Source organism: Rhizopus delemar, genomic scaffold (assembly GCF_000149305.1).
Source record: "Rhizopus delemar RA 99-880 supercont3.14 genomic scaffold, whole genome shotgun sequence".
Classification (NCBI taxonomy): Eukaryota; Fungi; Mucoromycota; class Mucoromycetes; order Mucorales; family Rhizopodaceae; genus Rhizopus; species Rhizopus delemar.
The window spans coordinates 361,007-388,120 of NW_027137840.1; the positions used below are offsets into that span (position 1 = coordinate 361,007).

A 27,114-nucleotide genomic window follows, 5' to 3' on the forward strand; every position below is an offset into this window, starting at 1 on the left:
AAAAAAAAAAAAAAGCTTTTTTTAGAACATTGAGAATGTTGGCAAGATGATGACCAGAATGAGACTAATTTAGCCACAATCTGCCTCGGCTTTTGTTATTGCTTTTGGATATTTATTAGAAAATCAAACGAGGTATCCCTTGTGTTTGGTTTGCAGCTGATTTCCCTTTCAGATTCACTTGAACTGTTTGTGGTACCAGTTGTTTAAAGACCGTAACTAGCATATAGACCGACATCTTTAGCATAAGCCTGAACAAGGCGTCTACTTGAGCAGAAGATAAAAAGAGGCACAAGCAATGTATAGCCGATCATTGTTTGATATTATAAACACTATAAAATTCCTTCAAACTATCTCAGGGTCTATATAAATGGTAATTCTTAAATTATAGGATTTTCATTTTAAGTTTGCATATCTAATATTGCGCAAGCCTGTATATTTTGTACTATAAAATAAAATCATAATGCGCAAAAATTCTAAATGACTGGAAATTCTTTAAAACAATCAATTTGATGAAATTCAACCATGTGACGCTTCATCAGAAACAGTTTATAGATGAGGGACACATTGTAATTTCTAAAAAATATGCTTAAGCTGACATACTCCATCAGTTTAACAAAACAAAAAAAGGCACATTTGCTATCTATCGATAGAGTAAATCCTGCGTGCTATAGAGAGGAAAGAGACGACTGAGATTCATTGGACTGTACAGCTTGTTTGATTATGAAAGAGGTGCAACAAGAAAAGTAAGGTTAATAGGAACGATTGCCTTGTTTAGGAATCACAACCTTAAGTATAGCCGTAGAAATTTAAGAAATCTAAAAGTATCGACCAAAAAGGTAATTGAAAAATGGACATTCTTTATGGTGTATTTCTATTTTCATACCAATCATTGAAAGCTCATTGTGATAAGGGATCAAGGAAGGTCAAATTAAGATCGCTTAAATTTTAAGCCCTGAAAGATGCATGAAGTCCAATAATAAAGAGGGATGGATGGTTGTTGAAGTTATTGTAATGAGCGGATGAATACAAGTACTTTTCAAAAAGACTCTTTAGAAAGTGATCTAGATGGCTGGCATATAAATAATGAAGAGGCTCTATTATACCGCTTTTCCGACATGTGCCCTTGTTACTTTCTGTTGAAAATCATATCACAGCCAAAGAACTGCCTCGTGAGAAAATGAAGGTCAACGAAAGGCTGTTGGATGTTCTAAGAAGAATGTGGATTAAAATAACCTGTTTCTTTATTTTTACTTAACCATGTAACCGAATAAAGAACATTGATTACTATTAGCATAAACAGTAGATCCTTTCACCAATAGGAACGAAACGTGAGATTGTACAACTAAAGTGAATCGTACGTTACATAGGTCAATGAATAACACAAATGCAATGCATTTCGAACCAGGTATAATTTTCTTTGATTTCTTCCCATTTTGGATACTTGTGTGTTACTCCATTCGATTGCCATCATCTGTATTACATAGACTTGACTGCAATGGATGAATTGACAATGTTACTGTTCAAGGAACAAAAAGAGGTTTTTTTTTTTAAAAAAAACATTGGATGAAACGGTCTCGAGACAATTCATTTGTGATCATCACAAGAGCAATTTGACATCATCGTCCATTCTTTCTTGTTCACTGCAATACTTTTACAATGCAGTCAATCAACCTTTGAGACCACGTACGATGCTCCCTCATTCAGCAAACACAAAAAACTCGACTGTTTCTGTGATCCATGCTCAGCTATCCTATAATTTTATGTGTAGCAAACATGATGCTTTGATTCTTTTTGTCTTTGGATAAATACAATGTGTTGTGCTATTCTTTTTCGTCTGTGTTTGCCTCAAGCACGATCATACAAGTGACCTGTTTTAGTTTTGTACGCCCATTGTTACCTTTGTCTTTCGATGTCAATGCTAACACGATGATGCACATGTGTGAGAATTAAATGGCGTTTAATGCGAGAATTAGGGGGAGAGGTTGGAGATATAAATAATTTCTTTTTTCAGCCTCCTTTCTTTTCTTTTTTTTTTTTCCTTAATTAAAATGAAGATTATATTTTGCTTCTTATTAGCTCTATTGGCTCTTGTTTATGCTCAAAAGGAAGATGATGAAGTCTGTATTCAAAGTATTGTTCCTTGGTAAAATATATACTTGCAAAAATTCCCCTCTCCCTCTCCTTTTTTTTTTAATTAATGTTTAATTGTTAGTCCAAAGAGGTGTAAGGATACATGCATCTATCCCGATTTGCCTTGTCCCAAAACCCATCCTCCAAGATGTCCTAATGATGAGCAAGTACAGTGCTTTGCTCCTTGTACAAAAGAAGTGAAGCCTCCATGCCCTGAAAGCTGTCCTAAGAAATGTTATTATAAGGGTAAGTTGAATCCTTAAATGATATAGGATATTATATTTACTTTCTTGTAGCCTCTACTGACCCTTGCTGCCCTGATGTATTTGATGTCTTTTGTCCCCATTAAAAAGTGTCTTAAATAAAAGTGCATATAAACTACTCTTTTATCTTAAAAATGCCTTTATGCCTAGTTTAGAGCTTTTAAAGATACACATAACTTTGTCACGGTTAATAAATATCAATCATGCACAGAGATCGATAAGTGAAATTTATCAAGCAATATGATCTACGTAGAAAAAGGCTCTTGAGAGATAATTTTCTTCTGTTATATTGACTTGTACCAACCTCAATAGTACAATCACACCATGAAATCTTCTCTCAATTATAGAGACAATATGTGTTTAAATAGAGTGTCTTAAAGAAAGAGCCATTTGAAGCCTTGAATGGCTTTGACCTTTCTAACTAGACAGCAAAGATAGGGCACGTACAAAGTGTGACATTACTGCTTATGTAGTGTCAATTTGGAATGCAGATGAAACAAAAAAGGCATTATTTAAGAAGGGTTTGTGTAAGATTAAAAAATGATTGATTTAAGAAACAAGGCATGGCTTATATCTCATGGCATGTGTAGTAATAAATGCTTTTCATCAAAGTAATATACCTTTTATCTTCAAATGATTGCAGTAAGCAAAGTGTTAGCAAAGATAGATCATCTAAAATTGTTAACGTTGAACATTCTACTTGGTATTATCCGTCCACTTCCTCTTATGTGATCCAGATATACATCATTCATTGTCATTGTGTGTATATCTCCAGAGTGATTATGAATAGTTGACAGCCTATCCAAAGTCAGTGGGAATCGTTTTCAAGATCACTGATAAATCCGACTTACCGTATCGACAGATAGCATCTGTTAAGTTTCGACAAAGTTGAACCACGTCTTCCAACAGGGCCCATGTCTCTATCATCTTTTTCAAACTGCCTCCTTCTGGTCTACTATACAACTCTGTCGCAAGCTTGACTTGTTTTTTAAATGGTCAACTCTTTCAGCCTATGGATGAAGTACTTGAATAAACATTGACAACCATTATTGCTATAGTATAAAAAGTGGAATTGTAAACTACATTGTGGTAGTATTGTTCAGTTGTATGGGTGAAAGCTCTATAGAGAAACGTCGATCTATATTGCAATAAAACATAAATCAATTGGTTTCACATATCTTATCCTCGACTGTATTATGATATTTCTACATGCCACTTGATCAGCACCCCTCCTTTCAGTAACGAGAACGTCTATATCAAGTGCAATCGGGTTGCTCGTCGTTGGTTTTCATGAAAAATTTTAGTCTTTGCTTTTAAATAAGCCGTTTCACATATGGACCATGCTCTGAAGCGTGGACAATACTGTCCGAATTTATTGTTGCACTTTTCCTTTGTTGTGCATTTCATCATGAATACGAAAACCGCAAGCACCTCTTTTTGAATTTGCCCAAACTTGATAACAGTTACCAAAAAGTCAAATAGGACTTATATGCTCTACTGCTTTTCTCAAACTTAAAGTTGATGGTTAAATGATTCTGATAGAATAGAGTTCAAGAGAGGAAAAGCATGTAAAAATAAAGCGGCCTTAGCTTGCCCTTTAATATAATAATTCCGTATTTTATGTAAAAAGAAGGTTACACTTTTCTGTAATTTTTTTTTTGGGTTATGATTTTCAATTGTTTTAATGATTTATATATATATGTGTGTATACAAATAAAGAGGAATGAAGGAAATGATTAAAGAGAACAATCCTATAAAATGTGTTTTGTACAATTTGTTTATGCAGTAGCTTCAGCACCAAATGAAGTAATATGTTCAGGCTTTTCGATCTTGTTTAAAAAGTGAGTATGTCTACCGTCCACCTTGGCTTGATGATAAGAACGGAGCAAGACATCTACATCATCCAGTGAAAGAGGTCGAACATCAGCCAATTCCTTAATCTTGGCTGTCACCGCCTTGGCATCATCATCCGTCAAATTCAAATTGAGTTGTTCAAGACGGTTCTTGACCGCATTCCAACCTGTCAGGCGGTGACCGATACTGACATAACGCGTCATACCAAAATCGTTGGGGTTCAAGATTTCATAGGTCGAAGGGTTGTTCAAGATCGCCTTGGCGTGAATACCAGCCTTGTGAGTGAAGGCACAGTAACCTGTGATGTAATTGTTAAAGGGCACAGTGACTTCGACCGCGTCGGCCACGATGTTTTCCACTTCACGAATCTTGGTCAAGTCATATTTATTCATCACATACTCCTTGTCACCCGTATACATCCTGGCCAATAGACCTCCCAAGGGAGTGATCCCGTTACGTTCACCGATGCCGAGAACAGAGGTATCAATGTGAGTCGCACCTGCTTCCAAAGCAGCATAGGCATTCGCGATAGCACAGCCTGTGTCATTGTGAAAGTGACATTCAATATCACAGCTGACAACACTACGCAATGTCTTGACGAGTTCATAGACCTGGCGAGGATTAGCACAGCCGACCGTATCAGCAATACCCACACGGTTCACACCAATCTTGTCCACGGCCTTGTAAATCGAAAGCAAATCGACCAGATCAGAGCGGAAGGAATCCTCAGTAGAGAAACGCACTTCGAGACCCTTGCTCTTGATGAACGTGATCACTTCGATGGCTTGCTTGGTGATGTAATCCATATCCTTGCCATGAGAAAATTCACGAAGGAAACTAGAGGTGCCAATGACAACATCAAGACCGTCAACGCCTGTATCAATGGCTAGTTTGGCATCATCCATATGACAGCGAACATGAGTCAAGATCTTGGCCTTTAAACCCAGGCTGGAGATGGCACGACAGTCATTGCGAGATTGTTCGGATGCTGCAGGCGATGTCAATTCGAGATAATCAACACCGATTTCATCAAGAGCCTTTGCAATTTCTTTATGACAAATAAGTAAAACAATAGTTTACATCTTTTGCAGCAGAAGCTTACCAATTTTCTTTTCGGTCGTAAAGAAAGCATTAGCAAATTGTTCACCCTCTGTTGATATCATCAGTATAGGTTCATCCCAATTTATTCTGTGCTTTTACCTCTTAAAGTAGATTCGATGATTTTAAAATTGGCTACGTTGGAGTTGGGATCATTGGACATGTAAGGGGATGTGACACCTTCCTTGGGACGAGACAGATGTGTGCCATTGCTAGTAAGATTATTTGTTTGAGACATAATTAATACAAGTTGTAAAACAAAAGGGAAAAAAATAAAAAAAATAAAAAAAAGAACCCAATCTTTTTATAAAAGACCCATTTAGATTATCATCATCACTCTCACACTGACAAATTCGCCTTTCTAAATTACATACACCTGTCCAATTGAATGATTTGATAATGATAATCTCAACATCTGAACTGTTCTCCCAAATTTAGCAAGTGTTTTCATAACCACGCTGAGGCTATATTCAATCTCAGATAAAAACCAACTTGGGAAAACTGTCTGAGTATAAAGAAGTCTATATTTCCTGCCTTGTACAAATAAAAATTAAATTTTAATCATACTTTTGCATGAATTTTTTTTGTTTCATTAAAGAGAATAAACAATGAAAAAAAAAAAAAATGGATGGCGTTTCAGAACTGTTGCTGAATTTAAAATAATTTATGCAATCATTTTCCCAAAAAAGGGTATTTCACAGTCTTCTTTTCTGCACAATACTTTTTTTTTTCTTTCAAATGAAGATTATAAACAAGATTCAAAAGGCAGAACAAGATGGACGCTTTTTTTGGTCTTTTGAATATTTTCCACCAAAGACAGATATGGTAACTGCAGTTGTTTTTTTTTTTTAAAAAGCACTTTTTAACGTTAAAAAGGGTGTTCGGAATCTATACGATCGTATGGAACGAATGCAACGTTATGGCCCCGAATTTATAGACATCACTTGGGGTGCCGGTGGTAGTTCAGCAGAATTGACAACAGAAATTGTAGCTACTTCCCAATCTGTATATGGCTTAGAAACAATGATGCACTTGACATGTACCAATATGCCTGTAGAAAAAATAGATAAAGCCTTGGAGGTAAACGTATGTTAGCTGAAGCGTCTTTAATGAAGTGATCCATAGGCAGCCAAGAAATGTGGATGTCAAAATATCTTGGCTTTACGTGGTGATCCGCCTAAAGGTCAACTGAATTGGGAATCGTGTGAAAATGGCTTTCAATATGCTATTGACCTGGTACGTTACATTCGACAAAAATATGGTGATTATTTTTGTATTGCAGTGGCAGGTAACATTTCTTTTTTTCTAAATGAGGGAGGGAAAATCATCTCATTTTTACAAAAAGGTCATCCTGAAGGGCATATTGATAATCCAGATAAACAAGATGATTTACAGAGACTCAAAGAAAAAGTAGACGCAGGCGCGGATTTGATCATCACCCAACTCTTTTTTGATGTGGATGTCTTTGTTCAATTTGTCAGGAAATGTCGTGAGATTGGTATCCAGTGTCCCATCTTGCCTGGTTTATTCCCCATTCAGAGTTATTCTGGATTGAGTCGGGTTATCTCGTTCAACAACAACCATGTACCACAAAAGATCTGGGATGACTTGGAGACTATCAAGGAAGATGACCAGGCTGTGAAGGATTATGGTATTCACTTGGCTATCCAATTTGTAAAGCAGATAAAAAAGGAGACTGGTATCTCTGGATTTCACATTTACACCTTTAACCTCGAACGTTCTTCGCGTTTGATCTTGGAAAGATTAGGACTTGTTCCTCAATTGGAGTACGTCAAACCATTACCTTGGAACCCGGTAAGGATAAAAACAAGTCGCATTGCATTTCTCTAACCTGTCGAACAGAGTCTTGGACCTAAACGAACAAAAGAAACCGTACGACCGATCTTTTGGAAGAATCGTACACACAGTTACATTCAACGAACAGAGTCTTGGGATGAATTTCCAAATGGTCGTTGGGGGGATGCTCGATCGCCTGCTTTTGGTGAGTTTGACAGATGGGGTGTGTCGATAAAGTATCCGGTGGACAAGCAGTTGGCCATGTGGGGTACACCTCAATCAGTAGATGATATTGCTCTCCTTTTTGCTAGGTACTGTAAAGGTCGATTGGAGGCTCTCCCTTGGAGTGCTCAAAGACTCGATCCTGAAACGGAAACCATCCGACAACGGTTGGCAGCCATCAATCTCATGGGCTATTTAACCATCAATTCTCAGCCAGCGGTGAATGGAGCTAAAAGTTCGGATCCTGTGTATGGATGGGGACCCAAGAATGGATATGTTTATCAAAAGGCTTATATCGAATTCTTTGTTTCTCCCGAGCAATTGAACGAATTGATTGTCAGCATGGATCAAGACCCGGAAATTACTTATTTTGCAGTGAACCACAAGGTAACCTTTGAAAGAGTATGGAAAGTCACTCACATTCTGAAACATAGGGCGACCTGAAAACAAACACACCTGATTCTGATCCTAATGCGGTCACTTGGGGTGTTTTCCCTGCAAAAGAAATAATACAGCCTACTATTGTTGAAAGTACAGCATTTATGGCGTGGAAGGATGAAGCGTTTGAGTTGTGGAATGAATGGGCGCGTATTTATGATAGACAAAGTACACCTGCCAAATTAATTCTTGATATTCATCAGCACTGGTACCTTGTGAATATCGTCCACAATGACTTTCAAAATGAAAATGGTATTTGGCATCTTTTTGATTTAGAAATCGATGGTGACTTGTCCAGAAAGTTACGTCGTGCTTCTGGATCGCTTTAAAGGACCGATCTTTTCACATGCAACCCTCCTTTTTTTTTTCTCTCTTTTTTTTTTTTTTCTTATGAATAAACAACGGATAGCAGAGATCACCCTTTTGGTTGCATTGATACCTGCTCTTCTCGGTTACTATGCCAACTATAAAGGAAGATGGATCATTAGTTTATTTTGTTACTCGTTTTCCTTCTTTATCTTATTAATACCTCCTTTTCTCTATGTCGCCTTCAAATGTATTCAGCACTGTCTGCCACTGATATCCCGTATGCTGGTCAGGATCAGCAATCGAACAAGACCCATTATAAACGCGATTTCAAAAAACAAGGTCTTGGGACCCTGTGTGAATCTTGTTATTCGGTGTCACTTTTTTGTCATCTTCATGACCTTACTCATGAGTGATCAACTTATTCGCAAGTTACTCAATCCTTTTATACCTGAACATGCCACCAAACGTCACTTGTGTAAGAGAACAGAAAGAATGCACTTCAGGTTGTCTTTACTCAAACTATTTATAGCCGTCATTAATGTAGGTGACGCCAAATTTTTTCGATTAGGTAATCACCATCATCAAGTCCCACCCAAATCAACCAGATCATTTGAAAATGAAAAGGGATTTAAAAGGCCACAGTATTCACGATCGATAGCACATACATTATGTATTGCAAGTAAATTGGCTTATGAAGATGTGGATGTGGTCAAATATGAATTGGAACAAGCAGGCTATCTCAATTCATTTAAACCCATTGGCTACAAGGTAAAACGGCGTGCGCCAGAGGAAAGTCATGCGCTAAATGAGCTGTATAGAACGTGTGTGCCTACGTGATAGAAAAGGAAAATGACGTGTTCCTTGTCTTTCGAGGCACCAATCCACTCAACATTCAAAACTATGTCACCAATCTAGACGCAGGTCTCACCGACATCGCATCGCCTACTCAAGGATGGATGGGTAAGGCTCACAAGGGCTTTTGGGATGCCATGGGGAGCACAAGCGCACAAGCAGAACAGAGGATCGATGAGCCTACCCTTTCTCTTCAACTCAGTCATACCTCTCTCTCTCGCACCATCGCGGCGGCTGTCAAGGCCATCTTGCAGATCATCAAGATGGTCTCTGTCAACGTCTTTCAGAACGTGACAGATCCGATTGATGCCGGTTGGGTGACAACCTCTGAAGTGAGATACCACAGTTTGTATTCCCAAGCAGAGAATTGGATATTAAAAGTGATGCAAGAAAATGAAAAGAAGCGGTTGTATATCACGGGCCATTCCTTGGGCGGTGCCTTGGCAACAGGTATACATACTGCGTGATAGAAAAGAGATGATTTACCCTTGTATACAGTGTTTTTAGCAAAAATGATTCAATCTTCTAGTCCACTGGTTGGCCGCTTTGAAGGTCTGTATACGTTTGGTCAGCCAAATATTGGGGATGAAAATTTCGGAAAAGCATTTAGTCCAGAAATCGCTTGTAAAATATTCAATCACACGTATAACAATGGTAAAATAGCTGGGGGTGACATTTGGGTGTAAAGGAGACTAACCTGCAATAGATGTCGTCCCACGTATTCCATACTGGTACAGTCCTCCTCCGGGCACACTCGTCTTTATTGATGCCTCTTACAAGATCACCCTATACCCACCCGATCCAAAGACAGGTCAACCTGTCCCCGTGCGTCCCATCTCTTACCTGCATCCCTCGGGTCTCTTGAACAAATCGGTCATTGGTCGATTAAGGCAAGAGGCCTCGGTGCGCATCCTGTTCCGTCTCCTGCTGCCTTTCTTTATCAACGATCATTTCCCTTCAGATTATAGTGATGCCTTATTATCTGGTGATGTCGAATGGATCGTGGTGGGTGAAGAGGAAGGAGGGAACGAAGAAAGAGATGAGAACATGAAGAGATATTCTTTGCATAAATAAATCTTTCTTATCACTGTCCTCTAGGGAATGTCATGCCATTTATTTTCACTGTCGCAGACCTATGGATCGGCATTTGTTCAAGATGTGTAGTGGGTGAGGAAGGGTTGGAAGGTGTATGATAAGGGGGTATAAAGAGAGTCGTTCTGTTGAGAAGGTGGGTGATGCGAAAAGAAGTGGTGGTTGGGGTACTTTCCTTTGGTAGAATACTCTTTATTTTGAAGCCCAATGGGGTACGAGGAAGAAACATAAAGGGAATGCTCTTGGCTGCTCATGCAGTCTTTTCATATAAACAGAGAAAGGCTCAATAAAGTAGCAAAAGAATAAGGACGCGTAAACCAAATTGTTTATAAATGTATTGCTTCAGACTACTTGTCTGTGCACCAGCAACAGTATCATTATATAAAATATACTTTTTAATGCTCATAATCTGATAGGTTTCAGACACATTCACAGCAAACATATTGGGTTTTGCAGCCAGTATAATAATAAAGCAGGATAGAATGAATATTAGAGAAAAAAAATACAAAAGCTTTTCATTGTGCAACTTGCATCAAACATGAAATCAAAGAAGGTCATTTTAGATAGTTTTTGAAGAACAAGAGCACCCCTTTACCTGAACGTACACTTCAGTGGAAGCGGATGATGACAGCAGTAAAGTATGAGCCAGCAAAGTTTTAAACCGCGCTCTGGACTAACACAGTACACCCATCCTCATCCTCCAGATTCCTTCTCTCTTTAGATATTTTACAACCAAGGTATACAGACCCATCCATCCATCTATCCTCCTTATTCATCCATCCGTACAACCTCAACAGATAAAAAATGGCCAAGTCAAAGAATCACACCAACCACAACCAAAGTAATCTATACACTCATTCACTTTGTATCCTCAACTGATTGCCATTTCTTTTTTTTTAAAAAAAAAACTAATAGACAAGAAGGCTCACCGTAACGGTATCAAGAAGGCCGCTACTCACAAGTACCGTTCTCAAAAGGGTGTAAGTGATATAAAGACAGGTTATTGCGAGTAATAACACCTTGTTAGTTGGATGCCAAGTTCCTCCGTAACCAACGTTTCGCCAAGAAGGGTACCCAAAAGGCCCTCGCTGCTGCTACCAAGGCTTAAACATTCAAAAACAAAAAACACACAAATAAAACAGCTGTACAAATAATGCAACTCTTTTTTTTTTTCTGATCTTTTTATAAAAAAAATCCAAGACGTTTAATACAAAAAAAAAGGGGGGGGGGGAGAATGACATGTGTGTATATCTTTCTTGCTCAGCAAGTTTGCTATATAATAAGGATCACGTTCTCTCTCTCTCTCTCTCTCTCTTAATACTCGATATTCTATAAAAAGGATTAAAAAGTGAACGAAACAGACGAGCGACTTACATTCACTTCACAATGCGCCTTTACATTTTCAAATACTTTCAGCATCTTTCTTCTAGCGCCCAAGGCGGCAACGCCTTTGTTTAGTAATTCTTGATCAGACATCTTGACCATGTCTTGCCAACGCATATCACAAAAAATCGGGTTATATTTATGCAAACGAAGACTCCTGAGCCAAGCAGGGACATCTAGAGATCCAGATCAGACGATGCCTGTCGCGCGGATCGTGCCACTTACCTGCCAAAAGTTCCATGTCGACCACGTCCGAGTGTTTCTTGGTATTGTTGACCGTTTCCTTGCTCGAGGTCGACTTACGACGTCCTTCATCCGATGTGTATCCTTCCTTTGAGATGAACAGATCCTGAGAGGAACGGACGAGGTCCTCGACTGTTTCTGGCACGGCGGGGATATTCGTACGGGGCGGATTCATCCGTCTTCGATAGGTGTTCATGAAATCACTGTTGTTCGTCTCCGTCATGACCTCTGGCAGTTGACTCCAAACAGAGTATTGTCCAGGCAGGTTCCAGTGACTGATATCGGCCGATTTGGGTCGCTCGGTACCGATGGGTCCCACCCCGTTCGGTCTTCGGTTCCAGGTGTTGGGCACAAAGAGGCTGTTGTCGCCTTCAATCACAGAATGAGGTCGACTGCCGTTGTTGAATAAGGGACCCCGACTGCTGTTGGAGCTCAGGCGCCTTGATGGGTCGTCCAGCAGACTGTAACCAAACAATCGGTCGTCTGTGTCCCCCAAGGCAAACGAATGACGCGCTTGCTGAACGCCCGTCTTGTAGGGCAGGACAGACATCAGCCTTTGGCTGGCTTCAAGCTCAGCTTTGGCAACCGCGTTGGCGATCGGATGCTCTGTGTCGGTCGGCGTCAAGAGAGAATAGAGCGGATCCCGTTTGACCATTTGTTGTAAGAGGTTAATAAAAAATCGAGCTTGTACTTGACTCGAGTGTTGAAGTAAGGTATACATTGTAGCCGTCTTTTCTGCCTCTGTCAAGTATCGATACCACTGATCAACATGTTGCATCTCTTCTTTGAAATTCTAAACTCTCTTTAGCTTATCAAACTCTTGCTTTCTCTCTTTTCTTTTACCTGGTCTAAAGTAGCAGAAGCCATTTCGTCAAGATTGTTTTCATATCTTTTCAAATCTTCATACCAACGACCTTTTTTTTTAAAAAATAAAAAACCATCCAGTAAGTCATTTAAAAAAAAACAAGCACATCTTTTTATAAATTTAGCTTTTACCTTCGTTTATAAAGTGACCTGGGTTAATGACTTCAGACACAGGTCGAGTTGTTCTAGGCTTATAGTCATTCGGTAGCATATTATTTATATTGGGAAGAAAAAGAAAAAAAAGGAAATATTTTTAGAGAGAAAGCAAGAAAAAAAAAAAAAAAACCATAATTTTGAAACGCAGAAGGACGTCATAAGCACGAGCAGTAAAGAAACGATAAAGGAAAGGCATGTAATTTTTTTTTTATTAACAAAATAAAAAACGTGTGGAAAGAAAAAAAGGAAAATGTTTTTCTTAAAGTAATATAAAATGTATTCGTGAAAGAGAGAGAGTGTGTGTGAGTGAGGGTGAGTGAGTGATTTATGGATTCTTTTTTTTTCCTCTTGGTTGATTTTTATTGCCTGTATATCCACTGTATTTCGATCTTTTCTCTGCAGGTTTAAGGATCTATAAAGAAGATGAGTCAGTGAATAAAAAGATGAGGGGGAACATAAACAAACCTGAAATGAACACATTAAAGAATTATCTACACTCATCATAGCACCAGCATTATCAAATTCACCACAATAGTTGGGAGCAGAAAAGATAGTGACCAGCTGTCTTTTTGAAAAGAATTCATAGCCGTCTTCAACGACTTGATGCGCTCTGCAAATGAGATCAATGTCATGTTTCTGTAAGAACTTGGATACGATATCAGGGCCAAAGGTGAATGAAACACCTCGGTCATTTTCACTCCAGCCAACAATGTCCTTGTCAGGATCAGACCATAACAAATCACAGAGTAAGCCTGTGTCGGGCACATCGGTAGGTCTCATCACTCTACGGATCTGTTCAAAGCTTTGTAAGTCGGGAGAAAGACCACCGTGCATACAAAAGATCTTTTCGTCCACCAAGGCAGCGATAGGCAAGCAATTGAAACAGTCGGTAAATGTCTTCCAAAGTTTGATGTTGTATCTTCTTTTGCATTCGTCATAAAAGCCATAAATACGATTGATACTTGCACATTCGTGGTTACCTCTCAAAATAAAGAAGTTTTCAGGATACTTGATTTTATATGCCAACAATAAACAGATGGTCTCTAAACTTTGCTTGCCTCTGTCAACGTAGTCACCCATAAATAAATAATTACTTTCAGGAGGAAATCCACCGTATTCAAATAATCTTAAAAGATCATAGTATTGACCATGGATGTCACCTAGTATGCAGTGAGCACCCGGCTCTCTCTCTCTCTCTCTCTCTTTCTATTTGATTATCATTTTACCACAAATTTTAATGGGTGCTTCTAAATCTAATAAAATAGGTTGACTCATACAAATTTCACGAGCAGTCAAACAAAGGTATCGAATCTCATTCTCTCCCAGCTGTACTTGTTTACCAGGCCTAGTCCCTCTCACTAAAAGGATGAATTAGCACCAGTCAACAAGGAAAGGATGCTTACCTTCCAATAAACGTTCAATAATTGAATCCACATTCACATCAAGCATATCCATCGTATAGACCTATACATCAATTTTTTTTTTTTCTCTTTAATACTTTTCCTCCTCTTTTTCTCTCCCTTTTGTTTTACAAGGAAACCAAAAAGAAAAAGAAACTCCAAGATGTGTGTGTGTGTATAGGAAGAAGACACGCGTTTATAATATAGTCTGAGTTGCATCGACTATATTGAATATTTTCCCCATTCCGACTGTGTTGTCAATTTTTAAAAATGATGAAAAGCAAGAATAATCTTCAAAAAGACCCTCTTTGTCTCATTTTATGTCCTTTACAAGATGATTGAACACACACATACAAGGGTCTCCTTTTCTTTTCGACATGTAATTTAAAGCTGGTTGAACTTACAATTGAGTTTTTTTGTTCCTTTTTACAGTGATTTTTGATGTGTTTAAATGGGGAATAAAAAAAAGGTGAAATAAAAAAAAATATATAGTTTATATTAAAAAAGGAAAAAAAAAAGTGGATCCTTTTTTTTTTTTTTTTTTTTACAAAAAAAGGCTCATCATACAAACAGTCACATTGACCCTTTTGTTTCCTTGGAAACTCCTCCTTTCCATCTCGTGTGTTTACGACTGTCTGTGGATCAGTCAAGGTCGGTGATGTCTGTCGACAGCCCCACCGTCTTCTCGTTCACTCCACCGATCACTCTTTGATCTTCTTGAAAGCCTAGTGCGTGCATTAGCAGACTATTGTGTTACACAAAACAGCCAGCTTAAACACAGCCAGTTCCTTTTTTTGATGCCGACCCACTCTTCTTTGTTTTCATCCAACAATAGGATGTGTGTTGATTGGCGATCAGCCACAGTCACCTCTCCCCTTTTTTTCATCTCGTTACTCAAAACAAGATCTATCGGGACTGAAACAGACGATCGATTCGATTTGTCTGAATGAAAAACGGGGGATAGGCCAGTGATCAGTAAATGGAATCCATCCTGATCAAGCCACTGGCATCTTTGCTGTACTCTGATGTAGATGGGTCACTGTAAAGAAGGATCCTTTGCCTTGTGTTTACTAGGCCTTGATCTGTCGACTTACTGTGTCGTTACTTTTATGAATCCAACCGTTCCATGTCAGCCCGAAATGGATGAGATCCCTCTTATTGTCCACCGTGTCTTCCCCTCACAAGCCTTGTTTTAATCCAATGATCTTGTGGGGTAGGAAGGCTCAAGTGTCAGAAATACCCCCAACCCTACAAGAGGCGGGGATGGGTGCAGCTTCAAAGGAGCAGGTAACGAGACCAAGAGATTCAATCCCAGCATTGAATCCCTTGAACTCACCTTGCTTTTTCTAGACGGTTGTCGTCCATTGGGATGACTCTCTAGGGTATAAATGAAGGAAAGGAGGCTTTTGAGTCCGTATGAAATGAGATCAGGATGGGACTCTGAACAAAAAGTGCTGTAGGATGAAACACGATTCGAATAAGCACCACTTTATTTCCTTTGCAAGAGAAAATCACATGGACTATGTATACAATACGAGTTTATTCGCACGAGTAGAGAACAATAACACCCAAGCCTTATTCCACATCAACCCCTCCTCTTTCCTCTCTTTTATTGTTGTAAATCATTTCCTAAGCATTTAAATCATTTCTTAAACACTTGAAATCATGTATGAAAAAATAAAAATAAAAAAAATAAAAAAAATAAAAAAAAAGCTTATTTTTTTTTGGCAACAGTAATTGTTTAAAAAGTGGAAACACAAAACTTTGATTTTTTTTTTATTTTTTTTCATTTCTTTTTTCTTTATTATCCAAAAGATGACACAACCAAAACCAATGTATATATCCAACCTTCATCCGGATCAAATAGCATCCAGTGAGCTGGGTGTATCGACACGATCCTTTGTAGGTTCTTTTTCGAGAGCGTCGATGATGCACATGGCAGAGAATGTCATTTTATCCGACCATTTGGTAAAGATGAAAAAGATAAAGAGAGGACAGTGACTGACAGCTTCAGACTAGACATCCGATGAAGAAGAGGAGGAAGCTTGTTTACAAAGCAAGTATTCGGATAGAGAAGCCCATGAAACTTCACCTTTACTCTATCCAAGCCTTCAAAAATTAAATACCAATCAAAGCATCATGACAGTAGCCGATAACTATCATCTATCGTCCACCAATCAAAAGTCTACTTTTCTTCAAAGCATCTTTAATTCAATCAACATCTTATTGGGTGTTGGTATCCTTGCGTTACCTTTAGGATTTAAAGTAAGCAACTCCCCTCTTTTTTTTAATCAAACTAATTCGTTTGGATTTAGAGCGCAGGTTGGCTCATTGGACTCTTGACCTTTTGTTTTTGCTTTGGACTGACAAACTATACGGCCAAGATCGTGATCAAATGTTTGAGTATCCATCCAGATTCAAAGACGTATGGTGACATGGGTGCCTATACATTTGGTCTACGTGGACGTGTGTTTATTTCATTTCTCTTTTTGACTGAATTGATCACTTGCAGGTAATCATCGGATGAGGGGAGAGACATCACAGACTGACAAGGAGGAGGATAGTATCGCGTTAGTTGTCTTATTGGCCGATGGGATCGCTTCTTTATTTCCAACGCTTGATGTCCTTTGGATTCGACTGGTATGTTTCATGATCTTGACACCTACCTTATTTATTCCTGTACGCCATCTGTCTTACACGAGCTTGATCGGCATCATGAGCATCCTTTGCCTGCTGTGTGTGATCCTGTACGATGGTCTGACCAAGCCGAGCGCGCCTGGCAGTCTGATCGAACCTGCGGTAAGTCAAAGGGGATCGTGGGTCGTCTGGTGATCTAATGTAGAACAGGACACGCTGATGTTACCCGCCCGATGGCTGGATGTCCCCCTGAGCTTTGGACTCATCATGGCCGGCTTTGCCGGACACGCCGTCTTTCCGACGATCTACCACGACATGGAGAACCCAAAGGAATACAAGCGGATGGTCAATTCGACCTATCTGACCGTCGCCGTCGTCTATCTCACGGTGGCCGCGACCGGCTACCTCATGTTTGGCTCGGCCACGCTGCAAGAAATCACACTGAACCTGATGGCCGTCACCGACTACAACCAGCCGCTCAATCGTTTCGCCGTCTGCTGGGTCGCGCTGAACCCGATCGCGAAATACGGCCTGACGCTCCACCCGGTCCTCTTGAGCTGGCAGGCCGTCCTGCCTCACCGGTTCGGTGCACTGGCCAGCATCGGCCTCACCACCCTCCTGCTCGTCTGTCTGGTCTGCTTGCTACCCAACTTTGACCGTGTCATCTCCCTCCTCGGCGCCTTCTTTTCCTTTTTTATCTCGGCCCTCTTTCCCCTCGTCTGTCACATCCGGCTCTTTCGACAGACCATGCCCCGTTGGGAACTCTGGCTCAATCACCTCTTGCTCGTCCTGGCCTCTCTCATGGCCATCACGGGCACCATCAAAAGCTTCCTCTAAGCCTGTCTGTGTGTTCACCGATCGTCTTCTTTCAAAGAAGCGGATGGACAGGCGACTGGGTGTTGAATAAATGACGTGATTTTTTTTTATTCTTTTTTAAAAAAAACGAAATGGCCCATGATCCCTCATGTCATTTTGAACGCTTTCTTCAGGATCTTTTTTCAAAGGATCCTTACCTTGTATGAATCGAGGGATGCCATCCAAGCTTTCTTTTTCACTGGATCGGCCCTGTTCCAAGAGAGCTGACTGACCTTTATCCTTCTGCTTCAACAAATTCTCTTGCCCTGTTCGATCCTCCCTCGGTGCATGAAACGTCCGAGTGGATGGGTATCCAACCAGATTATGTCACCTCTGCATAGCCAAAGTGAAATTGTGGGGGAGGCAAATGATGGCATAATGTACCACTTGACTTTTTTATCTAGCGCCCACTGGGTCATTTGGAGTTTAAACCCTGTTGCTATCGATTGACTTTTTTTTATAAGATCATCCATCTTCTTTTTCACATGCGGATGATGACCCCTCTCTGTTGGAATGATTCATGTGGATGTGGTTAGGCTATGACATGTGCTGCATAAAAACTAAAACTTCAGGAGAAAGAGAGATAGGGACAAAAGAGGATAAAAAGTCAGACAGTGATTCGATAGGCCAAGATAAATGTCCCTGACGTATTCAAGTGATACATGGTTATCGATAAAATAAATAAGAAAGGAACCCTTGAATTTTTTTTTTGTTAGGTTATTGAAATACCGACAGGGTGATTGAAAAGGATCGGGTGCTTTTTTGTTATTAAAAAAAAAAGAATGGAATCTAGAAAAGAAAATCTTGCTGATAGAAAAGGAAAAGGAGAGAAAGAAAAAAAAAGAGCAAGTGAGTAAGAGTGAGAGTGAGTAAAAGAGGTCAAGAAAAGGAGATGGAATCCTTATCGATCGAGAGTACCCAGAAAGATTACTTTAAATAGGCAAGCATCCTTAGTTTAAACTCTGTATTAACGGAGTTTGATTGGATAGGACAATCAATTAGTATAAATAAGAAGCAATTTAAAGTCTATTTCTTTCTAAACATAAACGATGGATTCAGTACTTCCAGCAGAAATCATTCTCAACATATTCAATCATTTGTCACTTAAAGATCTTGTACGAATTGAACGTAGCTGTAAACGATTACAGTCTTGTGCGTTATCTGAAATTGAAAAAAGAATCAGAAAAGGATCCACAAAAGATGAGTGGGGAATCTTGGTAAGGGTGATGAAGTGAAGAAGGAAACCAAACTTACAAAGAATATAGGTTCATTTAGGACAAGTGAATGCAGAACCACAAAGATTTGATACAGTGACTAAGAAGGCTTATTATTCAATTCAGATGGATCCAGTGAAGATCAAGAGCATGTTTGAAAAAAGACAGATTCACTGTTCACTGCTGAGAAAGAATAGTGAGGATTATGACACGAAAAATAAATTCACAATCCATGTTCAAAAAGGAATGGAAGCAGGCAAGAGGATCGAAATCGATGTGAAGAATGAATCATGTCAAGTACAAGCCCAACTCACTCGTTTACCTCATCCAACACGATCTCTCATCCAACATGATCCCAAACAACCCCTCATTCCACTCGCACCCTCTCCATTCATCTATACCCTACAACTCACCGAGCTCTGTTTACCTCTCTCTACCCTTGCCGCATAAAAGAGTGCTGGTCACCTTTTTGTAATAAAGTTTGCATTTGTCCATATCTGGTTATCTACATTCAATGATGCAACCATGCATCCCTTTTCATTTTCTGTCCATTCTCTCATTGGTTGATTTCAATTCAGAATTCTTTATTTTTAAAAACAGGATTAAAAAGAGAGATGTGCTTTATTTGGAAACTTGTTGATCTTCTTACATTCTTTGATAGCATCCCCCCTATCCTTTCAACTGTTTCACTTTTTATGAGAGAACCCAGTAGATCATCGATAACAAACCAATTGCCTTGTATGGAAAAATGAGGGAATTACAAGTGTTCCCGTGACTCACTGGAGGCTCACCCATTCCCATGATACCTGTACGATGATGAGCGAGGGAAATCGTCCTTTTTTTTTCCCAATCCGATCCTTCCTCTCACGCTTGGACACGGTCTTTGAGTAGAAAAGAGAGTGGCTTTTGTAAAACATCATAGTTCAGTGACAATGTCTGACTTTATGCTTGCCACATCCATTCAACCCAAATCACCCTCTCATCTTTCTTTTCTCTTTTGCTTGGCCTTGTCCAAAAAGAGGTTAGATCCGTTCCTCTCTCTCTCTTTCTCTCTTTCTCTTTCTCTCTTTCTCTTTCTCTTTCTCTCTCTCTGGTGGATCAATTCAAGCATTCCACGCTTGGAGGTCTGTTCAAGATGAATGGAAAAAAGAAGGTTTAGACAAGAAAAAAAAAAAGGAAGGGGATCCAGGCGGGGTCATTTGAATGCGTATTCAGTCCCTTCTTTACAAGTGAAGCTGATCGAATGCCCTTCTTTTCAAGAGATCCATCTCACTCGAGCGTTCTCCCACACCTCTCTTTGATCGTAGGAGCTCATCGGCTGCTCTCTCTCTCTTTTTTACAATCCAACACTGTTCATCCGAATTCAAAAGACTCAGTCTGTACAGGGTCGGATTCAGTTCGATCTCCTTCTGACAATTCAAAAAGCCATCGCGTGCTTTACCCACCTCTCCAAAAACAAAGAGAGATGAAGCGCAAGGATTGGTGGCCATGTCGGCTGGCAACCCTTCTCGCTCATCCACAGTCAAAAAGAAGAGGGCGAATAAAAAAAAAGGGGGGGGTTGAAGCCGGGTGGATGAAAGAGAGGTGAACAAAAGAAGCTTGGCTTTTTAAAGAGGGAAAAGAGAGCTGAAGTTGAAAGCTACAAATTTTGGGTGTCACATGCTTTTGGGGTTTGTACACTTTCCGGAAAAATAAAATAAAAACATTGTCTTTTTTTTCTTTCTTTTTTCTTTTCAAAACTTTATGAGTGAAAGGCTAAAGAGAGCATCATCGTATCAAAGGCTAATTGAAAGATTAAAAAGAAATCCTTCAGAAAGATTTGATCCTGAAGATTGGCCAAGACCCAAGACGTATCGACAAGTGTGGCATCATGCATTGAAAGGAGGAGCAAGTAAAGAGAGAGAAAAGAGAGTAAAAGGGGGATGGAGTGACTGATCTGAAGAAAACACAGGAGGATTCATCTTGGCTTATGGTGTGAGAGCAGGTGTCAATTTTTGTTTATATTTGATTCGTGTGATCAGAAAAAAGTAAATGGGATCAAGCCAGAGAAAGGTCGACTCATGTTGAAATAGGGCACCCATCGGAAAGATATTCGAAGCGTCACTGAAAAGTTTGGATGCATTCCGATTTGCGGCCATGTTTGGTTCATTTTCATTTCTGTGGAAATCAGTCAATAATGGCTTGCGTCTCTATCGTAAGAAGGATGACAGACTGAATGGATTGATCAGTGGTGCCGTAGCAGGTCTCAGTATCTTGTTTGAAAAGGAAGAGAGAAGGATTGATTTAGCACAACAATTGCTGGTGAGGTAAGTCGAATGACATACACCTCACTTTACCTGACCTTCAACCATTAGAGCTTTACAAGCCATCTATAATGCAGGTAAAGCACGTAATATCTTTTACTTTAGAAATGGGGATGCCCTCTTGTTTGCCATCACCTGTGCTCAAGTACTTTATGCTTACACGGTAAGGATCCAAACTGTCTCTGCCACTCTGTTCTTATCCTTGTTTTTTAGATGAGACCCGACACACTCCCACCTGATTTTTATTCATTCATGGTCAAAACCGCACGTTGTCCAAAAGAATCACTCCTACTCAACCATGAAAACGTCCGTGGCTTTCCCGTCACTCCTCAACATGCGATCGAATCCATTCGACATCTAAGACCTACACCCCACGCTTTAAAGACACTCAGTCAACTCCCTTTGGATGCACCGGCGATTCCTTGGTAAGCAGCCCTTGTCCAGTCTTACGAAACTCAACCTTGTTCATAGTGAAGCCCTTCATCCTTGGCTAGATGACTGTCATCTGACGGCTGTCGAACGATTCATCAAGGTGTTCAAGAGCTTCTTACCTATCTATGGTACACTTCATTTCGTGCCCATGTTCTTACTTCGCACCCAACATTTAAGAAAGGAGTAAGTCACCTTTCACCCATCTCCCCCCAAACTCATCCTCTCCTAGTCCCCTGACCATGCTATCCAAAACCACCAAGGCCACCCTCAGGTCAGGTGCCTTCCTGGCCACCTTTGTCACCTTGTATCAATACCAGATCTGTATGCATCGTCAACTGCTAAAGACAGGTCTCTTGGGTCGACTGAATTCGAAATATCTCTATGGTCTCGCCGGCTTCTTTTGTTCTTATCCTGCGATCTTTATCGAGGACAAAAAGAGACGAAGTGAACTGGCCCTCTATGTCTTACCAAAGGCTGTCCAAAGCTTTTATTCCATTGCTTATTCCCATCAGTGGATATTCAAGCTCAAGTATTTTGAAGTCCTCATGGCAAGTACAGCGATGGGCATCATCATGGTAAGCTCTCTCTCTCTCTCTAATTTACTTTCTGACCCTCCTTCCTAGTCATTTTATCAAGAAGAAGCAGACGTATTGTCTTCTTTTGTAAGAAAGATCATGTTTCAATTCTTTCAAAAGAATTAAAATGATATACCCCCCCCTCACAAATAAAAATCGCATCTTTTGTTTTCTCACCCTCTTTTTTTTTTTATTCTCTTTGACACGTTGGATTCGCTCTGTAGCGTCAACACTTTTTAACCTTGGTTACCCCCTGATGATGTCCGTCTGAATCATCGATCAGATCCATCTCGATCCAGTTTCAAAACAGACAAGCGTCCATCGATCGCAAGAAGCTCCCTCTTTTCTGATGAAAGAGGTAGGAGCCTCTGTGCTAGATTCACAAGTGGGATATATGGAAAGAGACCTTTGGGATACATTGGAAAAGGACCCCCTGTCGCATGCTTTCCTTCAAAGGACTTGGCAAGGGGAGAGAGGGAGACAGGATGCTGTGAAGTCCATGTAAATTAAACTCACTCTGCATCGTCTCTTGGTATATGAAAAAGACGGTTCATTTGAAAGAAAGGGAGAGCATCATGAAATAAATCAAGTGTTGTATGTATCGTTAGGAAATGAGAGAAATATGCTGTTGAGCCATGTATCTTTTATTCAAGCAAAGACAAATGTGATTAAAATAGGAAATAATGTGAAAACAGTTCATCTTTTGGTCTTGTCTCTTTAAAAACGCTTCAGTAGATCCTTCTTTTTTTTTACTATTGTTATAATTATTTTTACACCAATCAATATGGTATTATTATTAATATTATATTCTTCAAAAATTATAAACTGTTTCTTTTTGCCAAAAGTAAAATCTAAATAGCAGATGGTTTTCTTGTAGTAACATAATTACTTGGGAATAATCCAGATACGGCATTTCCGGAACCTTTTTCAATAACACATTGAGTTTTCTTTTTTAATTATCAACTATAAACTTACCATCATCCTTATAACCCATCCACCAAACATTATCTGTCATATCCGTTACAACAATAGGAGCATTTGCACCAAATGCCAATTCACCAAATTCTTTTGCTTCAAATGGATATTTAGCATAAAAGACCTTTGGCGTTTCTTCACTTGCTGGTATATTGTCATCTTGGCGCAAGGCATTAGCCAAGAGGACACTAAAGGGTACCATGGAACCTGGATTAGAGAACCGTCTTTGTTGAACATCTGCCATGTCAACATTGGTTGCAGGTAACGCAGTTGAGAAACCAAGCGCGGTCTGATCTCGAGGCTTCCATTCAGGAGGTGGAACATACGTACGCTTGCGACGCTTAAAGAACAAGAAGAGGAAACCAAGGGCAACTAGACAAAAGAGGATCGCCAAGGAAATCGCAATGGAGATCAAGATGACAGCTGGCACAGAGAGGTATCGCTTTCTAGTCGGTATCATAGAACAGCAGTCAGAGGTCGTAAGGAGTTGACGAACTGTGCCTGGGGAACCATCAGAGGCGGCAGTCAGAATGTAAGGATACCACTGTGTGCCATCATAAAGGGCTGCACTACTGCTCTTGCTATCAGTCATGATATGTCCCACAGCTATTAGCATGCCATTAGAGTCGGACGGATATCGAGCCTCGCTTGGAGAAGATGAGATGGGTACAAATAATAATTGTCGAATGTCTGAAGAAGGATCAAGGTTGGTTTGATTCAGTGGAGTGAATTGATTGCCATCCCAGCGTCCAATATATGTATTATTTTGATTCCTACACAAAATAAGTCACATTCTTTTCATACTATTATCTGCCTTGTGTTTTTACCTTCCGGAAATGATATACTGTTGTGAGCCTTGAGCGAGTAAAGATTGAGGCGCTGTTAGACTAGTAGATGACGCAGACCATATATAATTATTTAATTGAGCAATAGATGTAGCTGAATTGTCCACTCTTAAGTCACCCACAGCAATGATAGTTCCATTGTTTTCAACAGAAACATCGTTTACTGTACCAGTCAAGCTGTTACCGCCAACCAATTTCCACTGAAGAGTGCTGGTTGATAAGGAGCAAATGGATCCACAACTCAACAAACCAGCATAATTAAAGTTTCCACCTACAAAAACTGATTCTCTATTAGATCGAATCACATTCACTTGACCTGGATTTCGATTGGCATCTTTTTTAAAACAAATAATTAATAAAGAAAAATTAGTTTTTAATTTAATAAATTACCATATACACCATTGACATTGGATAACGTGCGTTTTTCAAGGTTGTATACTGCTAAACCACTCATGTTGTTTTGCCCAGTAAAGTTTCCACCCATAAATAATTGATTATCAACTATGAGCATGGTGGAGATATCACCTTGAATGTCTTGAAGCAAACCCTGCCAAGATCCTTGCTGATAGAGAGCGATCTGATACTGTGTTTGGTTCAAATGAAATGAACCACTCAAGATGACCGCATCATCTTTCCAGAGGATGCCTGAATGAACAGTGGCATTTGGGTCTGTTTGAGTAATCAAGCTGGACCAACTGGACGATTTTAATAAGGAAGCTGCATCGTTGGCTTGATAACTTTGGGCGTTCTTGATATTGCCAAAATATAAGGAGGCCGTAGAGTTGAGTGAAATTGTATTTGAAATGGGCCCCAAGATGAAGGAAGAAGGGAAAACCCACGAATTGTTGGCAAGACTCCATTGTGCATTGTTGTATGTAGCTTGACCGGAGGATAAGGACGTAAAGGGACCAGATAATTGAATAGTTGTATTATCTGAACTGTACAAATGATCTACTATGTTATTCACACCCTATTGTAGAAAGAAGAGGGAATGACATGTTATTAAATACGCTACATTTTTTTTTTCTTTTTTTACAAAGCTATACTTTACTTGATTTGCAGAAGACCATGTATTTGCTTGAATATCGTATACAGCAATATAATTCAAACCGTTATTTTGCGCAATCAGAGTATCAGTAAAATTCCCTCCCAAAACAAGTTCTATTCGAAAAAAGATAGATCACACTTCAATTTTGTATTACCTTACAAAACAAAAGGTAAAACTTACTTGAATTTGCCATTAAAGAGGCTGCAACCATACCATTCAGTCCAGATTGTTTGAGTGGTATCAATTTCTGTTGTTGAATATCATAGGATACGATGTTACTGTAATTACCATTTGTACTATTGCCATTAAATTGACCGCCAATATAGACAGTGTTATCATGAACACTCAAGGTACGTACAGTGGCACCAATAGGCAATTGATCTGCAATATATGATAAGTATTTTTGTTGTAATTATTATTATTATTTTAAAACCTGATAAAGCAGACCAAGATTGATTGGTTGGATGGTATTCTAAAATACTAGAAAGAGCCGGATAACTGCTGTTTCTTACAAACTCGATTGAATCTGCAATCACAGACACAGTGCCTGAGCTAGGTTGAGTGGCATTGTTTGGATCGACACGTAAGATAATAGAAGGTTGGAAAGAGCTTGTCGTGGGGCTCACAAAGCCATTATAAATCAATGTTCTTTGATCTTCATAATTTTGTTGACTAAGCGAAAGTTGTGTTTGGTTTCCAGGAGTTAATTCGATTATAAGCTGAACAGTTGTACGCTGGTTACAATTACTGGTTCCTACACAGCCAGGTGTTGTTACATATACTTCGTAGGTTCCCTGGGACGGAATGTATCTAAATAATTTTGATTAAAATTATTATACAAGAGTGTACTTTTTTTTTACGGTTTATAAGTAACAGAAAGATCTGTTGTGGAAAGCTCAGAGGCAGGAAAAGTAGATGTCAAGAAATTTTGATAAGTTCCATAAGCAAAAGTCTCTGCCCAATTACCAGTGGTTGTGGTTGTGGATGTTTGAGAACTTGAAGAGCAACTGCTGGTACTGTTATTACTGGATGACAAGTGGGGTTGAAGCGAAGTATCCGATCTAAATATTTGCACACCGCCCAATCCACCTCGTGTACCGTACCAGGTGTCAATATTAATTCGGATGCCGTTAGCCGTTAAAGGAGAAGTGACGGTAAAATCCTGATAATCTGACGTGTTGGATAAGTAACAAGCCTCTGAACAGTTTTGAACTTGGTGGGTGATAGGGTCTGTATAAGAAAGTTGAAAATAATCATTTGATCCCAAGGCGATGACACTAAATTGAAGGGTGCCTGAATCATTTTGGTGCGTGTTGGTTAATCGAAATAAAGAGGGTTGTATTGAAAATGGGAATTCAGCTTGCCAATATCCAGTGTTTCCATTTTGCAAGAACCAAGGTGACTTTGAGCAAATAACGCTTGTTGGGTCAGAGTTATACCCGCCGTTCCCTGCAGTAATGGTCTAATAAAAATGTTAGGCTCTCCTTAAAAAATATGCATAGTTTTTTTTTTCCATTTTATATATTTATATACAAATTAAAACTTACAGCTAAAGATCCTAAATCAACAGATTGTTGATAAGATTGATTGGAATATTTGCCATCACCAATTGTATTAAACTGGCCAGCAAACCAGATAGTTTGCTGATTTGTAGGCATAATAGAGTATACAGGTCCATTAAATCCTTGCCAGGGTAAATATGTCCACTGATTTTGATTCCATAGAGCCGCATACCCAAATTGTGTTGTACTATTGTAACCTACAGGTTTGTTAAATTCTCCACCAACATAAACAGAATTATTCGTGCAATAAAGTGATCGTACTGGGCCATCTAATCCTTGTTGAAGAGAAGTAAGTTGCAGTGATTCTATATTGAGTTGAACGATATGATTGTATTGAGTATTATTGATGGTATTAAATTGACCTCCTAATATATAAGTTGCCTGGTCAAGTTGACAGTAAGTATCTATAGATCCGTCAACTGTAGAAAATAGGGTAAAAAGGTTGTTATGATGTATGAAGAGTGCTGAAGTATTGTCGGGTATCGATTCAGTTTGTCTGGCATCTTGAAATGGGGATATACCAACGTAAAAGGCAATGAAGCCTAATTGGCCAATGGTGTCTAGATT

General features: G+C 39.4%; 12 protein-coding genes across 12 annotated transcripts; 8 read left to right on the forward strand and 4 right to left on the reverse strand.

Annotated features, from left to right (window-relative positions):
* Positions 1–2,048: 2,048 nt before the first annotated feature.
* Positions 2,049–2,479, forward strand: RO3G_14477 (uncharacterized protein; the record flags this gene model as incomplete). Its single annotated transcript, XM_067669061.1, has 3 exons — positions 2,049–2,143; positions 2,213–2,376; positions 2,427–2,479. 3 exons carry the CDS (start codon positions 2,049–2,051, stop codon positions 2,477–2,479), a joined length of 312 nt encoding a protein of 103 aa, XP_067525162.1.
* Positions 2,480–4,171: 1,692 nt separating this feature from the next.
* On the reverse strand, positions 4,172–5,583 carry RO3G_14478 (homocitrate synthase, cytosolic isozyme; the record flags this gene model as incomplete). The annotated part of the gene is made up of 3 exons (XM_067669062.1): positions 4,172–5,295; positions 5,350–5,397; positions 5,448–5,583. The coding sequence occupies 3 exons, from the start codon at positions 5,581–5,583 to the stop codon at positions 4,172–4,174; spliced, it is 1,308 nt and encodes a 435-aa protein (XP_067525163.1).
* A 662-nt stretch (positions 5,584–6,245) lies between these two features.
* On the forward strand, positions 6,246–8,131 carry RO3G_14479 (uncharacterized protein; the record flags this gene model as incomplete). Its single annotated transcript, XM_067669063.1, has 5 exons — positions 6,246–6,425; positions 6,471–6,633; positions 6,691–7,160; positions 7,209–7,751; positions 7,799–8,131. The coding sequence occupies 5 exons, from the start codon at positions 6,246–6,248 to the stop codon at positions 8,129–8,131; spliced, it is 1,689 nt and encodes a 562-aa protein (XP_067525164.1).
* A 373-nt stretch (positions 8,132–8,504) lies between these two features.
* On the forward strand, positions 8,505–10,037 carry RO3G_14480 (uncharacterized protein; the record flags this gene model as incomplete). Its single annotated transcript, XM_067669064.1, has 5 exons — positions 8,505–8,586; positions 8,641–8,879; positions 8,930–9,413; positions 9,471–9,587; positions 9,670–10,037. The coding sequence occupies 5 exons, from the start codon at positions 8,505–8,507 to the stop codon at positions 10,035–10,037; spliced, it is 1,290 nt and encodes a 429-aa protein (XP_067525165.1).
* Positions 10,038–10,859: 822 nt separating this feature from the next.
* On the forward strand, positions 10,860–11,163 carry RO3G_14481 (60S ribosomal protein eL29; the record flags this gene model as incomplete). Its single annotated transcript, XM_067669065.1, has 3 exons — positions 10,860–10,896; positions 10,971–11,035; positions 11,083–11,163. 3 exons carry the CDS (start codon positions 10,860–10,862, stop codon positions 11,161–11,163), a joined length of 183 nt encoding a protein of 60 aa, XP_067525166.1.
* A 414-nt stretch (positions 11,164–11,577) lies between these two features.
* On the reverse strand, positions 11,578–12,548 carry RO3G_14482 (uncharacterized protein; the record flags this gene model as incomplete). The annotated part of the gene is made up of 2 exons (XM_067669066.1): positions 11,578–12,441; positions 12,525–12,548. 2 exons carry the CDS (start codon positions 12,546–12,548, stop codon positions 11,578–11,580), a joined length of 888 nt encoding a protein of 295 aa, XP_067525167.1.
* Positions 12,549–13,026: 478 nt separating this feature from the next.
* RO3G_14483 (serine/threonine-protein phosphatase PP1) lies at positions 13,027–14,156 on the reverse strand (the record flags this gene model as incomplete). The annotated part of the gene is made up of 4 exons (XM_067669067.1): positions 13,027–13,113; positions 13,167–13,861; positions 13,928–14,059; positions 14,105–14,156. The coding sequence occupies 4 exons, from the start codon at positions 14,154–14,156 to the stop codon at positions 13,027–13,029; spliced, it is 966 nt and encodes a 321-aa protein (XP_067525168.1).
* Positions 14,157–16,027: 1,871 nt separating this feature from the next.
* RO3G_14484 (uncharacterized protein) lies at positions 16,028–16,617 on the forward strand (the record flags this gene model as incomplete). Its single annotated transcript, XM_067669068.1, has 3 exons — positions 16,028–16,069; positions 16,121–16,366; positions 16,417–16,617. 3 exons carry the CDS (start codon positions 16,028–16,030, stop codon positions 16,615–16,617), a joined length of 489 nt encoding a protein of 162 aa, XP_067525169.1.
* An 868-nt stretch (positions 16,618–17,485) lies between these two features.
* Positions 17,486–17,575, forward strand: RO3G_14485 (uncharacterized protein; the record flags this gene model as incomplete). The annotated part of the gene is made up of 1 exon (XM_067669069.1): positions 17,486–17,575. The coding sequence occupies one exon, from the start codon at positions 17,486–17,488 to the stop codon at positions 17,573–17,575; it is 90 nt and encodes a 29-aa protein (XP_067525170.1).
* A 1,067-nt stretch (positions 17,576–18,642) lies between these two features.
* Positions 18,643–19,257, forward strand: RO3G_14486 (uncharacterized protein; the record flags this gene model as incomplete). Its single annotated transcript, XM_067669070.1, has 2 exons — positions 18,643–18,810; positions 18,859–19,257. The coding sequence occupies 2 exons, from the start codon at positions 18,643–18,645 to the stop codon at positions 19,255–19,257; spliced, it is 567 nt and encodes a 188-aa protein (XP_067525171.1).
* Positions 19,258–20,550: 1,293 nt separating this feature from the next.
* RO3G_14487 (uncharacterized protein) lies at positions 20,551–22,622 on the forward strand (the record flags this gene model as incomplete). The annotated part of the gene is made up of 8 exons (XM_067669071.1): positions 20,551–20,698; positions 20,759–20,834; positions 20,880–21,113; positions 21,216–21,273; positions 21,324–21,535; positions 21,582–21,725; positions 21,772–22,117; positions 22,428–22,622. 8 exons carry the CDS (start codon positions 20,551–20,553, stop codon positions 22,620–22,622), a joined length of 1,413 nt encoding a protein of 470 aa, XP_067525172.1.
* A 346-nt stretch (positions 22,623–22,968) lies between these two features.
* On the reverse strand, positions 22,969–26,643 carry RO3G_14488 (uncharacterized protein; the record flags this gene model as incomplete). The annotated part of the gene is made up of 9 exons (XM_067669072.1): positions 22,969–23,039; positions 23,093–23,865; positions 23,920–24,271; positions 24,328–24,907; positions 24,989–25,098; positions 25,166–25,366; positions 25,419–25,657; positions 25,846–26,447; positions 26,533–26,643. 9 exons carry the CDS (start codon positions 26,641–26,643, stop codon positions 22,969–22,971), a joined length of 3,039 nt encoding a protein of 1,012 aa, XP_067525173.1.
* Positions 26,644–27,114: the final 471 nt, after the last annotated feature.